The 15,829-nt window shown below is 40.6% G+C and overlaps 1 protein-coding gene across 2 annotated transcripts in view; it reads left to right on the forward strand.

Moving 5' to 3' along the window:
- The window catches only part of Nt5c2 (5'-nucleotidase, cytosolic II), a 73,655-nt gene that overhangs the window by 47,880 nt on the left and 9,946 nt on the right, over window positions 1-15,829 (forward strand). For both annotated transcript variants that reach the window (XM_052184367.1, XM_052184378.1), the window contains exons 4-5: window positions 10,161-10,278; window positions 11,369-11,464. In XM_052184367.1, coding sequence (XP_052040327.1) covers window positions 10,161-10,278; window positions 11,369-11,464 — 214 coding nt within the window. The remainder of the gene's footprint in view (window positions 1-10,160; window positions 10,279-11,368; window positions 11,465-15,829) is intronic.

The raw sequence follows: 15,829 nt of genomic DNA on the forward strand, positions 1-15,829 counted from the left end.
AGGCTAGTCTAATGCTCCTTATATGGCTCCGCCTGCTTCTAGCTAGTGTTGAGATTGCGGGCTCTTTTCTGTCTCTCAGAGTTTGTGCTGGCAGTCGTATGAAGGAGTCAGACTCGGGGAATGGGTGTCATGGCAGTGCAGGGACTGCACCATGGCTCTTTAGTTCTTAAAGCTTCTGGGATATCTCGTGCTATCTAAACCTACTTCCATCTTGATTTCCAGCATGTTATGTACCTGAGGTTTAGTTACTTGAGATTCTTTGAAGGAGATAATAAGAATATTTCAAAAAGTAGGATAACTTTATGAAGACAGGATGACTTTATGAAGACAGGATGACTTTATGAAGACAGGATAACTTTATGATAACTTTACGAAGCCAGAGCTGCTTGCATTTATTCGCTTTACTTCCCCTTTGCACCTGAAATTTTTGTTCACATTTCTTGGGTATTCAGGTCTATAAAATAGGGATACAAATAATTTACTGATAACAAGTAATTAAAATTAGTTTAAAATACTTCTTTGGTAAATATTTATTAAAGACAAAGGAAATTTGTATAGCTAGTAAGATACATATTTGTTTGTAACTTTTACACAAAAGAACTAAGTCTTGGCAGAATGTCTGTCTGTCTGTCTGTCTGCCCGCCTATGGGGTCTATCTATGGTTATCTTTGCTGGCTTGGAACCTGTTATAGATCAGGCTAGCCTTAAAACTCAAGAGATCTGCCTGCTTCTTTATTCCAGGTGCTGGGGTTAAAGGCGTATACCATATCTGGCCTTGGCCAAATATTTAATGCTGTAATATATAGTTATATTGGATATTTTGATTTTATAATCATCTATGCTGAGAACACTGATTCATATATAGTATAAAGTGGCAGAAGTATGTTTAGGATAGTTTCAGAAATTGGAAATTCTGTTCTAATCTCAAGTCAAAATCCATTTAACATTTTATCTATTGATCTAGATATCTATTTTTAGGGTTTATTTGCTTTTATGCGTATTGATAGTTTTGCCAACAAATATTCTGTCTGTCTGTGTGAGGGTGCCAGGTCCTATGGAACTGGAGTTAATGGACAGTTGTGAGCTGCCATGTGGCTGCTGAGAATCAAACCCCAGTCCCCTGGAAGAGCAGCCAGTGCTCTTAACTGCTGAGCCATCTCTCAAGCCCTGCATTTAACATTTTAAAGGTGAAAACCAAGTCAGCAATAGCAGTTTTTAAAATAAAAATTCTAACTGCATCCATCTAGCATTTGATATGAACTGAGAAATTATGGTATGAATATATTTTAAGTATTTGTGCAATCAAACCATCATAATTCTAAAAGAACAGAAAGCTTTATATACCATAAAAACACTAACTCCTAGATAGCATGTAATAGTCTCATGTTTGAGCCTGTCATGTGGTGTGACATGTACATGGAAAGTGCCATGTGTTTAGAGCAGGTGTGCAGCAGAGTCCTGGTATGGAGTACTGATGGCCACTGCCTGAAATACTTCAGATGCATCACCACAGTTGATTCTCAATGGACTTTGGGCCATTGTGCATTCAGAACCTCAAGTCTTGCCAAAATTTTCTAGTCCCACATCCAAATCAATCCCAGATGCATTGAAAACCATGCTTAGAAATTGTGGTGTAAAGTATAGGTGTACTGCATGGGCCTCCTTCAGCTGGCAGGCTACAGGCTGCCTCAGAGAATGTCAGTTTGATGCTTGATTAATTGGGTTACATTTTAAAACTGAAAGAGATAAACATCTAGGTTGGCAATAGTTGATCTTTATTCTGTCAAGCAAGTCAGCTGTAGTGAGTAATGACTTTTTCATTCAGGCCAAGACTCGAGTCCATCCTTAACCACTTCACATGCTTGAGTTCTTGCTTCCTGACCATGGCAGTAGGTGTGTAGAGATGTTAGAGTTGGAGTCTCAGGGCTGTTGTCTGGGAAGCATTAAAAAACCCAGTTACCTGCAGCAGCGTGCCTAAAGCATACGTAGATTTAGACAGACAGTTCCTAGACTGAGGTAATTGGCATCTTTTCTGCCCAGTCTATACCTTTTAAAATCATGTCATCTTCTGAAACTTAAAAATCCTAATTTTGTGTCCTTATAGTATAACATGAGCTGTGAGTGCCTTTAGGATAAAAGCTATTAGGTATTTTTGGGGGGTGAGGGAATGCATTGGTTTTTAAATATCTCAGAAATGTTTCAGTTTTGATGTTGTTCGGTTGGGTTTTGTTTGTTTTTTGTTTTTTGTCTTAAATAGTACTGAAGATACAAAGTCTTGATAAGTGTGTAGATATTTTCAGAGGAAATTTTTCAATTAAGTTATTATTTTTCCCTTTATTTACAATAAGCATTCTTTTATTTATTTATTTATTCTTTCATTTTATATCTTGATTGAAGCCCTCCTCTTTTCTCTCTTCTCAGCCCTATCCTCTCCTCCCTCCTCCTCCCCCTCTCAGAGAAGGCCTCCCACCCCAGGTACCAACCTGCTCTGGCACATCAAGTCTCACCAGGAGACCCTCCTCTGAGGCCCAAACAGACAGAGGGATCCAAACACAGGCAACAGAGTTGAGTCAGAGACAGACAGTCATTGGTTGGTCATTCCCTCAGTCTCTGCTCCATCTTTATCCCTGCACATCTTCTAGGCAGGGCAGATTTTGGATCAGAGGTTTTATGGGTGGGTTGGTGCCCCCTCCATCTACTGGAAGCTGAGGAGGTAATCACTTCAGACTTCATGTCCCCTGCTGCTAGGAGTTGTAGCTAGGGTTACTCCCATATCCTCCCAGGAGCTCCCCCTTCCCAAGTCTCTTACTTGTCCCAGAAATGTCCCCCTACCAATTACCCTTCTCTTTCTCAGCCTCTCACTCCCCATCCCCCCTGCTCTCCGTACACCTGGTCCCTACGTTCATTCCCTTCCCCACTCCCTCTCTCCACTCACTTCTGATGTCTATTTTATTTGCCCTTCTGAGTGGGATTCAAACATCCTCCCTTGGGACCTTCTTTTTACCCAATTTCTTTGGGATTGTAGCATGGTTATCCTGTACTTTATGGCTAATACCACTTATATGAGTACATATGTGTCTTCCTGGGTCTGGGTTACCTTACTCAGGATATTTTCTAGTTCTATCCATTTGCCTGCAAATTTCATAATGTGTCCCTGTTTTTAATAGCTGAGTGACATTCCTTTGTGTAAATGTAACACTTTTTTTTTTAATCCATTCTTTGGTTGAGAGACATCTGGGTTGTTTTCAGTTTCTGGCAATTATGAATAAAGCTGCTATGAACAGAGTTGAGCAAGTGTCCTGGTGATATGGTGAAGAGTTTTATAACTGGGTCTTGAGGCAGAACTATTCCCAGTTTTCTGAGGAACCGCCAAATTGATTTCCAGAGTGGTTGTACAAGTTTTCACTCCCACCAACAATGGAGGAGTGCTTCTCAGTCCACATCCTTGCCAGCCTGTGCTGTCACTTGAGTTTTTATCTTAGCCATTCTGACAGGTAGGTATAAGATTTACATTCCCCTGATGACTTGGGATGTTGAACATTTCTTTAAGTGCTTCTCAGCCATCGAGATTTCTCTGTTGAGAATTCTGTTTAGCTCTGTGCCCCTTTTTAAATTGCATTATTTGGGTTGTTGGTGTTTAATTTCTTGAGTTCTTTATATATTAAACATTCTTTTAAACTCCCATTTATATTTTTTTTTGCTTGCCTGTGTGTTTATTAGAGTTTTGTTATGTATCCCTGGCCTGTACCAGACTAGCTGTGTGACTTGGCTGTGTAGACTTGGCTGGCTTTGAACTCAAGACAATTCTGCTCCAGCTTCTTAAGTGCTAGAAGACATGCATGGCATCATATCTGGCTTAATACTTTTTTAAACAAACCACACACACGTATCTGAGTGAATATAAGCTTCTTGTCTGTGGGTAACAGAGGAGACTGGTAAGAGGTGCTGGGGGCCCTGGAGCTAGAGTGTGGGGTAACATAAGTGCTGGGACCCCTGCTTAGGGCGCTCTGGGTGGCAGGAGGTACTCTGAACTACTGGGCCACTTTGCCTGCTCTTTGGCTTGGTACTTTTAAACAAATAAGTTTCTTTTCTTTCTTTTTCTTTTTTAAAGATTTATTTATTTATTATATGTAAGCACACTGTAGCTGTCTTCAGACACTCCAGGGCATCTGATCTCATTATGGATGGTTGTGAACCACCATGTGGTTGCTGGAAATTGAAATCAGAACCTTCAGAAGAGCAGTTGATGCTCTTAACTACTGAGTCACCTCTCCAGCCCCAACAAATAAGTTTCTTAGTTATCATTTAATTTTGTTTTTCAAGAATGGAAATATTGGCAGTATTTTAAGGCTCACTTATTTATTTTACTTGCATATTTAGTAACTTGGAGTAATTCACCTATGAAGCTTCCACATTTAATTACTTGGAGTAATTTTAAAAATATTACTAAATGTGTCCTGTGATTTCCAAACTTTTAGATCATTTGTAATTCCTTGGGTTAGAGAAAACTTGTTGCCTGTGCCTGTTGCTGGGTCACAGTTTTTGGGCTGTTCTGTATAGTAGAAAAAGTCCTGATAACAGTTGATGTGGAACTAGGAAGATTTTATTAGTATTTTCTCTTTCAAAAATGCTCATTAATATGTTGTCTAGTTATAATTACAGAGGATTAATGCCACATAGCCTAATAATTAAATATAAAGAACATGGATATTGATTTTGTATACAGCCTAAAGGCTAATGACCTTTTGGGTGGGTGGACTGTGTTACTGCTGTTCATATTATCTGGTAGTGATGTTTCTCCTAGTTACAATGTCTTTAGTATTTTTAGATACTACAGTCAATCATTTCTGCTATTCCTATGATTACCATCTTCCTTTTACATTAAAAAAAAAAAACAAAAAACAAAAACAAAACAGAAAGCCACAACCTAGGACTTAAAGGAGTCTCTTCTATAAAGTGAGACATAATGTGTATATTAAAAGTATCTGTATGTTTAAAGAATATACATGTATATTCAACTCAATTACTTTGGGATATTTGTTTTAACTATGAAATCCAGCATTATAATTCTGCTTACTGAGAAAAAAATGTCCACTGACAAAATGAAAAGTTTTAAACTTTCCTTTCATTACAGATGTAGACATGTCATTAGATTTTCATGGTGCATGTAAGGATGACAGTTAGGTGTTGAAAGGTAGAAGGTTGATATAGGGAGATTTCAGCATAAGTAGAGAAAGCAAGATGGGGCTGCTTTGTGTTTTGTTTCCTCCATAAATCAGCCTTTGGAGCTGTCGTCCAGTTTAAGCATTATTCACTAGTCAGTGTCCATAGGAGGCCCAGGAGCCACTTAGCAGACAAGCTAAGGCTGACTGAATTAATTCTCTCTTACGCTTTGGCCTAAAATTTTATTATCAGACTTGGCTTGTATTCCTAACTCAGGTTGCCAGAAAAAGAAATAATACACACTACTTATGCTTATTTTCAGTGCTCATATTTTGTTATAGCCAGTTAGAGCTAATGTCAGTGATGGTTGGAAGCTCCTAGACCACAGGGCAGTGGTAGTAACTCCTGTAAGCCTATCTCCAAATGTTGTCTCTCCCTTCCAGCTCATCACAAGAGTTTAAAACCAGCTTTTGTTTTTGTTTTGTTTTGTTTTGTTGCTTTGTTTTGTTTTTAACAGGAAAGCCAGTGTAACTCCTTCAAGACTGGAGTGGCACACACTACCTGCATCTGCCTCATGTGAGTTCTCGTTTTGGGCAGCAGTACTGCGCTGGGCTGCAACCTCTGTAGAGGTTTGCCCTTTATTTTTCTAAGGTCTATAAGCTCCTCACACAGTCTGTCTTGGTGACAATGGTAAAGATGCATAAGCACTGCAAGCTGCTAGCAGAAACTTTCCTGAATCCACAGGCGCTAATGTCCCTGCTAATGTCAGCTCTGTTTTGGTTGGGTGAACAGCTTCCACACAGAGCAGAGCCCACAGCTTCATTCCCCACAGTGTGTAGTTATTTTTGAAGAGCTGTTTTTCCTTGCAGATTATTGAGTAAAGAATATCTTTAAATGCGCTCTGTAGCTTCAACTTTCAAAGCTTTGGCTGCTCTCTTTATAGTCTTGTTACATAACCTGAGAACACTGTGTGCTGTCCTAGTGGCTAAAGCAGGGTGGTGTTTTGTTTTGGTTTGGTTTGGTTTTTCCTATTTCTTTTGGATTTTGGCCCTTAAAACAATTTCTTTCTTTGTCTTTGGATTTTGGGTAAATTGGGCTAGGCACAGAATACCCTTTGAGAATAAGTAAGCAGTTCATGTGAGATTGCTGTACTCAGAAACCATTGTCCAGTGTTGGAACCCTGGGAAGTTGGTTGTGAGAGCGATCTCGGAGCTTTGGATTATTCACTTTCCAGTCGTGTAAGAAACACTGAAGTTAGAGCGTCTGCAGCTGTGGGAAGGCACAGAGCTGTGCAGCCTCAGGGGATGAGGCTGGTCCCTGCAGGAGTCTGTGGCCAGTTTAAAGGGACCGCTTGTTGGGGAAAAAAAGGTGGTTTGTTTTCCTATTTTTTAACTGTCGTTTGAGACAGGATCATATTAAGTAGCCCCATGTGCCTGAAGCTCCTTGTGTAGGGCTGTCCTTGAACTCAGAGTTGTGCCTGCCTCTGCCTTGATGCTGCTTTTACCTTTATCTTTGGAGGAGGGTACCACAGCCTAAGCTTCGTGACATAGTGCAACTAGGTCAGAATAAATGTTGCTTTTTCCCAAGGGGTATTTAGAAGGAACATCTAAAGCCCGTTTTGTGAAGGATAGTTCTGCTCCTTCAGCTGCGGCTGTATTTTGATGTAGATCTACAGATGATTTAGTGACCTGGGAGTGCACACTGCTGAAATGATTATCCAAGAGGCTTATGAGGAAATGTCAATAGCTTGTCCATCTTGCTGATTAATATAGAGCTTGGTGAAATAGATAGGGTTATTAAAGAAGTACTTGGACTCTGATAAATCCATTCCCACCCAAGACTAGGGCAGTCTATTCTGGCCCAATTGGAAGGAACTCGAAGAGTGTAGTGTCCTTCAGCATTCAAGCTGAAGCTTCGATGGCCTGAATAATGTAGACATTCATAGCGACAGTCCCAGACCCCAGCACAGTGCCTTCTGGCTCAGACTCAGGTACACTTGAATCCAGCTCAGGTCAGTAAATGCAGAGGACTCATTACATTCTGGGAAATACCATGAACTGAATTAAAGAAAGGAGATTTAGTGTTTCTAAGGTAAATTTATAGAAAGTCATCATAATGGGTATTTGGTTTTATTGTTGTTTCTTAGGATTTAGAATTATTTTTTCTATATTTTTTCACTGATGAGATTGTCTCCTAGGTATGCCGGGAAGCTACACGCACAACACCTCAATAATATAGCTGCCTAAAGACCTGAACAATAACAGTATTATTAAACATGCTAATGTAGAAGTGAGAAATCTCACAGATTCTACATTAGTTAGAGAACTACAGGCAACTAATGACTATTGATAGAGAATTACCCTTTCCCTAGGATAGCCTCCTAATTGATTATTTAATACAAAGTAGTCAGCCTTGAAATCATATTCATACAAGCCATGTTGAATGGACTCAGTAGGTTACATTTATATATTATACATATATATGCATTTGTGTGTATATATGCAACAATAAGAGGCCATTAATTTTAGAGGGAATAGAGAAAAACAGGAGGGGGGGAGGGAGGACAAGAAAGGGAGAATTTATGTAATTATATTTTAATTTAAAAACTTTAATAAGAAAAATAAATAAAAAACTTTAATAGAAATTTAATAATCAATTAGGAGGCTATCCTAGGGAAAGGGTAGTTAATCCTAAATTAATCTGACCTTCAGTTCAGATTGTCTCATGGACATAATTTTCAATGATCAATTCATCATAACTCATTGACCACAGAAAATTGTTAATTTAGGCATGAGTTTGAGAGTGGTGGGAGAATAAGGTCTAGTTTGTTTCTTTCTTTCTTTTTAAAGATTTGTTTATTATGTATACATCGTTCTCCCTGCATGTATGCTTGCATATCAGAAGAAGGGACTGGATCTCATTACAGATGGTTGTGAGCCACCATGTTGTTGCTGGGAATTGAACTCAGGACCTCTGGAAGAGCAGTCAGTCAGTGCTTTTAACCTCTGAGCCATCTCTCCAGCCCCAGGTTTAGTTTTTAATCTTTATTTTGAGGGCATATTCAGCAAATTATCCTTCTCAAAATATTAATAATTGACAAATATTTCACATGAGCTGATCCTAGAAGAAAAAAAGTCAACTGTACTGGATTTTTTTTTTTCTTGAATACTTTTGAATTAAATAGGATTTTGATTATTATGGGGAAGTTAATTTGGGTTTTTAGAAATTTTGTCAAAAGGGGCTTTACAATTGGCATGACATCATGGCCCGGGAAGGTAGGTGAAGAATGCTAGTTTTTGTTTTTCAGTGTAAATCAGTTTTGTACCGGGGCACCATGCCTTACTGATCACCAGCTCTTATTCTGTTGATACACGTGAACATGCAGCACTACCTTTACCTTTGCCACAGGCACATCAGACAGATTTGGAATTCTGGGTTGAAGGCTTCGGGGCTTACGTTTTATTTTGAGGGAGCATAGCATAGATAGAGAGGCCAAAGTAGAAGTTATGGGAGGAAGAAGTCTAGCTGCTTTGGAAAACATCAGAGCTGCTAGGCATGGTGACACACTTCCTTAATCCCAGCACTCCGGAGGGATAGGCAGGCAGCTCTTGTTGAGTTGGAGGCCAGTCTTGTCTTCAGAGTGAGTTCCAGGACATCCAGGGCTACACAGAAAAAAACTTGTCTTGAAAAAACAAAAATTACCCAGAAAAAAGAAATTCTCAGAGTTAACGTTAGGGAAGAAAGCAGATGGAAGAAGGGGTTCCTGGGGAGTTGGGGGTCGGGGACAGAGTGTGACAGTCAGGAGCCCTCTAACAGGAGGCTGTGGGAGACTGGCACCCAGACTCGACTTTGTGTGTTAATAGGCACAACAGTTAGCAGTTTGTCCTGGATTTGAGAGTAACAGTACCAGTTTAAATAAGCAAACAAATGACAAAGTCCAGTTTGACTATGGGCTAAAGATGTTAATAGTAGCGATGGAGCAGGAGTTGAGACCAGGACCGTGAGATTGAGAACCCGGTCTTTGTCTAGGCTGGTGTTTAGGAAGAATAGGTTTCTGAAAGTGTATTGGTTTTTGTAATGTGACTTCCATGCTCCTGGAAACAAGGAATGTTGCTAACCTAAGTGTACCAATTAGAAGAAGTATATTTGAAGGAGTGACATTTTATCGTTGAGCTGCAGTGATAACACTCAAGTTCTGTCACTGTAGAAAATTTTAGACATAGTAAAGAGAAACCCCACAGCCTGAAACCTGTGCTATTTATATTTAGCGTTTAGTAAACAGTATGTTTATGAAGCAGATTAGGAGAAATAAGTAGTTTTATACACATATTTGCTTGTATCTACCTGCTGGGACCATAGTGATGGCCCTGTCTGATGAGCCAAAGTTTAATGTCTAATTCCTGGTTTGCAAAATAGAGTTTCCTCATTGTCTTAGATGTGTTTTCTTACTGTTTGTTTGCAGTGATCTCATCAAGAATGGTTGTGCAGGTTGTAACAGTGTCAGGCCTAACAGCTGTTGGGCTGATAAGATTTGTTTGACAGGCAGAACACTGACAGATGAGACAAACTGATTAGAAGACCACAGAGCAACTACCAGAAAAAGCTAAAACCAAAGTATAAAGGCGAGGGAAAAGCTTGTTCTGAATATTGCTGCACCAGTTACAGTAAAGCCTCCAACACACACATCTCTCACTAGTTTGCTATTTATTCAGCCTCATTGTTACTATCATAGCTGTGTAGAATTAGATTTTTCCCCTAGCACTAAATTGTGGAAATCAAAGAGCAGAGACAGGAAAAGTGTTTACAATAGGCTAGAACTGTTCAGATAGAAGCTGTTTCTGCTAATGGCTGAAATTCCTTAGTTATGGGCTATAATACAGAATACAAAGTTTGAGGGAAAAGAAGAAAGGAGGAATTGGGAAAAAGTAGACTCAGTTCATTTGGCCTCTCTTCTCAGGGCTGTTCTTCTCTGACTAATGAGCCTCCTCTTTGTGCAGTGTACAAGTCTCCAGAGTATGAGTCCCTCGGCTTCGAGCTCACTGTGGAGAGGTTAGTCTCCATTGGCTACCCTCAGGAGCTGCTCAGCTTTGCCTATGACTCTACATTCCCTACCAGGTAAAATTCCAAACTTATCCCTGTCCCTGCAACAATAAATGCTAGTGTTGATTTTAAAATTAGCAGAACTTTCCATACATTTACTCAGTCATCTGCCACCGTTTCCTTTGTGTTCTCCTCCTCTCTGCTGTCTCCTCCCTCCTCTTCCACCCCTCCCCTTTTCTCTCCCAGCAGGCTATGTACCCCAGGCTTACTCCTCCTGCTTCAGACCCCCCAAGTACTTAGTGCTCAGCTCTCTGTGCTCCTGAGTAGAGCTGAGTTAGGGAGACCCACTGGTGGGCATGCAGAAAGGCATTGTTAAGACTGAAGGGTGAGCACAGTTGTCTTAGGCCCCCTCTTGGCTTCTGGGCCGCAGCTATATGTCCTGCTGATAGATTTAACTTGGTGGGAAGAACCGTTTGGTACTTTGCATCTCTGGATTTGATAGGGAAGAGTTAAGATTATGAAAGACATTCGTTTGAAATACTGTCACATTTGCTCCATGTGTTAACATTGAATACTGGAAAATAGAAGCAGTGCAATGTCTGAAGAATATAAGGACTATTGTAGAAAGATAGCAGCTTCCTTGAGAGTCAAGGTAACTTATGCTTGTTTGATGGTGCCAGGACTCTAGAACAATACATACACGGAATAAATATCATTAGTTGCACTGAGAGTCTTCCCTGTCCCACCTTCCATCTGCCTACACAAGTGCTGGGATGGTCCTTGGCATTCAAACCCAATACACAAGTGTGCTACAACTGAGCTGTCTCCAGCCCAGCAAATTTTTGTTTGGTTTTTTTCGAGACAGAGTTTCTCTGAGTAGCCCTGGCTGTCCTGGAACTCACTCTGTAGACCAGGCTGGCCTCAAACTCAGAAATCCACCTGCCTCTGCCTCCCAAGTGCTGGGATTACAGGTGTGCGCCACCACTGCTTGGCTAGCAATTTACTTTTTTAAAATGCATGCACTTACTTATTACTTAGCATATACGGTTATTTTGTTTGGGGAATATACTTGAGGTGCTCCGGAGCTTGAGTTAGATGAAGCACAGTGATTGAGCACAGAGGATTGCTGCATGACTTGCATTGTCACTGTCTCCCTTTCATGCAGAGGACTTGTCTTTGACACACTCTATGGAAATCTTTTGAAAGTTGATGCCTATGGAAACCTCTTGGTTTGCGCACATGGATTTAACTTCATAAGAGGGTGAGTACAGAGAACCCTTAGCCTCTCGGGAAGGGTGGGGTGGGGGGATGTATGTGCACATGTGCACGTGCTCCAGAAATGCTCCATCTTACTTTATTTTTTATTATTGTGTGTATGTATGTGGAGTGTGCGCCATGCCACAGTGTGTATGTGAGGAGGTCAGAGGACGGCTTTTAGAAGTTAGTGCTTTCTTTCCATTGTGGCTTCCTTCCAGGAACTGAATTTAATCATCATGTTTGCACAGTGAGTTCCTACAGCAGCTGTTGCCACCTTGTTGTCTGAGCCAGAGTCACAGGGGATGCAGGGAAGTTGGCTAGGCCAGATGGTCAGTGAGCCTGAGAATTGAGCAGTCTCTACCTCCCCAGACCTGGGATTGCAGGCGTGCCTCTGTGTCCTTTGTTTAACACTTGGGTTCTCAGACTCGCCTCAGATCCTTCTGCTTATATGGCAAGCACCTTAGCAGTTCCACTGTCTCTGCAGCCCCTCTGATATTTTAATAGGTATATGACGTGACATTATCTGCACAGGTGAGATACACCTACCTCTTCCTTTAATCATTGAGTCATCCTTTTACATAAGTGTAGTCAAGGTATTAGTAATTATATTTTGTTTCTATCTTCTAATTGTATAGCACCCAAAAACCTAATTTTGAAGCTAAAAAATTATACTTTAGACTTAGTTTAGTTTAGACCTCTTCCTTTAATCATTGAGTCATCCTTTTACATAAGTGTAGTCAAGGTATTAGTAATTATATTTTGTTTCTGTCTTCTAATTGTATAGCACCCAAAAACCTAATTTTGAAGCTAAAAAATTATACTTTAGACTTAGTTTAGTTTAGACCTCTTCCTTTAATCATTGAGTCATCCTTTTACATAAGTGTAGTCAAGGTATTAGTAATTATATTTTGTTTCTGTCTTCTAATTGTATAGCACCCAAAAACCTAATTTTGAAGCTAAAAAATTATACTTTAGACTTAGTTTTAGACTTAACTTCTAAGATATTTGCTTGTTTGTTTATTTTCCCTGAGACAATTTCTCAGAGAATTTCTGGCTGTTTTATAACTCACTTTGAAGACCAGGCTGGCTTCGAATTCACAGAGGAGGCTTCTGTCTCCTAAGTGATGGGGTTAAAGTTGTTTGCCACTACTGACTGGTTTCTTTTTCCTTTTTAATACAGAAGAAATACACACATAAATGTCATTTGAAAACTTTTGAACTATATAGCAATTAAAATGATTGAGATTTTTATTAACTGGTACATTTTAATCTTTGAGTAAATATTTTCAGACACTTGTATAATGAAAATATTTTAAAACACAGGGTTAAAAGTATAAGGTATCCTAAATACAAGGTAGTGCTGGGCACAGCAATGCTTGCCTGTACCAAACTACTCTGGAAGCTAAGATAGAGTTTTTGAATTCAGGAGTTCTCTGCCAGTGCCTGGGTGATATAATGAGACCCATCTCAGAAATCAGAAAAGATGGGGAGAGAGGCACCGTGTGGTGTTAACATCAGCACTGTGAGGCAGAGGCAGGCAGATCGCCATATGTTCAAGGCCAGCCTACTCTTCATAGTGAATGCCAGGACAGCCAAGGTGATGTAGAGAGACCCTTCCTCAAAATAAATAGATGAATGAATGAATGAATGAATGAATGAATGAATGAATAAAAGATGGCAAGATGGGGGTGGTAGAAGAGAGCTGAGTAGTAGACACTCACTCAGATGAGGGGCCTGGGTCTGACCCACAGCACTGTAAAATGAGGGAGGGAGAGAGGGGAAGGGAGAGAGGGGAAGGGAGAGAGGGAGAGAAAGAGGAAAGGAGGGAGGGGGCAACAGGAGGAAAGATAGTTATCTTAAAACAGATAACTAATATTTATAATGTCTTCACTATATTTGCTAATTTGGGAGTTTCCTCTCGAGTAAGCAGTTATAAATATATAAGTATCTACTTTTTTTTTTTTGTGAAATAGCCTAAGGGTTTTTTGTTTTGTTTGGAAAAAAAAAAAAACACAATTTGGGGGTTGGAGAAGTGGTTCAGTGATTAAGAGCACGTGTTGCATTTGCATGGAACCTGGGTTCTGTTTCCAGCCCCCACATGGTAGCTCACCACTCTCGGTAACTCCAGTTCCAGGGTACTGCTGCCCTCCTAGCCTTTACAAGCGCTCAGCTTGCACATGATGCTTATAAACACGTACATCAGGCAGAACAACGCATACATAGTAATCTAAAAATCAAAGAAAAATAAAAAAATAGAATTTAACACTATATTTGGGTCATAACTACAACTTGAAATGAAAACATTTTATATTACACTTTCATGTAATTTTCCTGAATTATTTATTCTTGATGGAAAAGTGCTAAGGTCATCATAGTCACATTGGAATAATTAAAGACAGTGGTTTTGGCAATACTTGTTGTAAGAGGCATAAACTAACTGAAATCGTGTCAGAACATCCTTTAAATCTGAGGTCATAGCAGTGTCCCACTTAGAACTGAAGCACATTACTGTTGAGCAAGCCTTATTGCATAACACAGCTCAGAGATGTCTCAGTTGTACATGTAGGAATAGTAAAGTGAATATCACGTTGACCTCTCTGAGCAGGCCAGGAGGGCTACACGTGCCTTCTGGTGCTGTACAGGATGCTTTTGTATCAGGAAGCAGGATTTAGATGGAACATGATTACTTGCAGTATCACTGACCTACGCTGATCATGTCCACTGCCACTGTTACAAGGAGCCCAGTTAAAATGAACCAGGGTTCTGTTTGTGTCTGAGAAAGGACTTCATTGTTCTATTAGTTGAAAGGAAGGCAGAGGGAAAAAAAATGAGAAGGAATTGAGTAAATTCATTTTACAACCAAACTTAGAGTTCAAGATGCGTCACTCTAAGCTAGTGGTTGTGGCCCACTTCTGTGATCCTGGCAGGAGCCCATAAGGAATTCAAGTCATCCTGGGCTAAAGAGGCCAGGCTGGACCACATGAGACTGTATATCAAATAAATAACAAAAAGATCTATCAACCTGCTAGACATAAAGATTCAAGGTAGCTTCTTTGGAAATACTTTTGGTAGTATTTCAAAATTAAGTCATTTGTGAGTAAACATAAGATTCATGCGTACTGCAAAAGGAGAAGATCTTAGGGAGAGAAGGAACGTGGCGGAAAACAGTTTTTAAGTTGCAGTAGTGATGAGCTGAAACGGAGATCAGTGTCCGTCTGGCTTTGTCATACCTTGTTAGCTTGGGGCTGCGGGTCACAAAACGTGCCAGTGTTGCTTCCAGCTCTAAATAGACTGATTGCTTTGTTATGATGCATCGTCTTCCCCTGGCTGGGAATGTAATGACGAACCGTATTTATCAGTCAGTTTGAGCTGTGATTGCATAAAGCCAGGCTCCACTCACTGGCTGGAGGGAGGGTAGTGGTAGTGTTACTCCCTTCTGCCTGAAAGCCAAAGAGATGGCTTTCTACTTAGTCTTTATTAGAAACTTTATTTCATAAGGATGATGAAAGGGGTTACTAACCAAGAAACTACTATGATTTTATGGTCCTGACTGGAGTCTATCCCATTTGAAGTTAAGTACTTAAATAGGAATTTACCCAGCTTAGACTTGTAAGCTTTGTATTTGCTTCTTTGTCTTTGTGGGTGTGTGCAGGTTAGTGTTTGGTGCAGCTGTGTTCCTCAGTCACTCTCTACCTTATTTGTGAGATGCTGTCCTTGGAGCTCAGCGCTGTGGCTTGAGTGGCAAGCCAGAGTTCCACTCACTGTCTCCACCCTTCCTTCCCCACTGCTAGGGTTACTGCGCACACTGCAGTGCTTGGCATTTATGTGGGCATTGGGACTTCAAACAAAAGTTCCTTGTGTTTGCATGGCAAGTACTGTACTGATAGGAGCTGGGCCTTGCAATTCAAGTAGGTCAAGTCAGAAGTTTCAATGAAGAGGATCAGGGAAGAACACAGCCCAGACCAGTAAGGAAGGCCTGCTCTCTGCTCCACACACACTCCATTCAGTAAGGAAGGCCTGCTCTCTGCTCCACACACACTCCATCCAGGAGCAGAAGTGTCCCCAGAGGCCCGCACACCAGTACCTACAGGAATCCACATTCACTTCCTTCCACTTTTGGACTTATTCACTTGTTTGTGTTGAAACAGGGCTTCACTGTGGCACCCTGGCAGGCCTGGCTGTCAGTGCTGGGGTTACGGGTGAGACCTGTTCATGGGTTATTCCCTTAAACCATTTAAGCTGTCTAGGCCCCCTTTAGTCTTACAGTCCCCACAGCCTTCTTGCAGAGGTTGGGGGGTGTTGTCGTTACCCCCCAGCACAGTGAGAGCCCCAGGTGTTGTGTATGAAGAATGCTGTGTCAGGGCTCACC

The sequence above is a fragment of the Apodemus sylvaticus genome, chromosome 1, assembly GCF_947179515.1.
Source record: "Apodemus sylvaticus chromosome 1, mApoSyl1.1, whole genome shotgun sequence".
NCBI classification, from domain to species: domain Eukaryota; kingdom Metazoa; phylum Chordata; class Mammalia; order Rodentia; family Muridae; genus Apodemus; species Apodemus sylvaticus.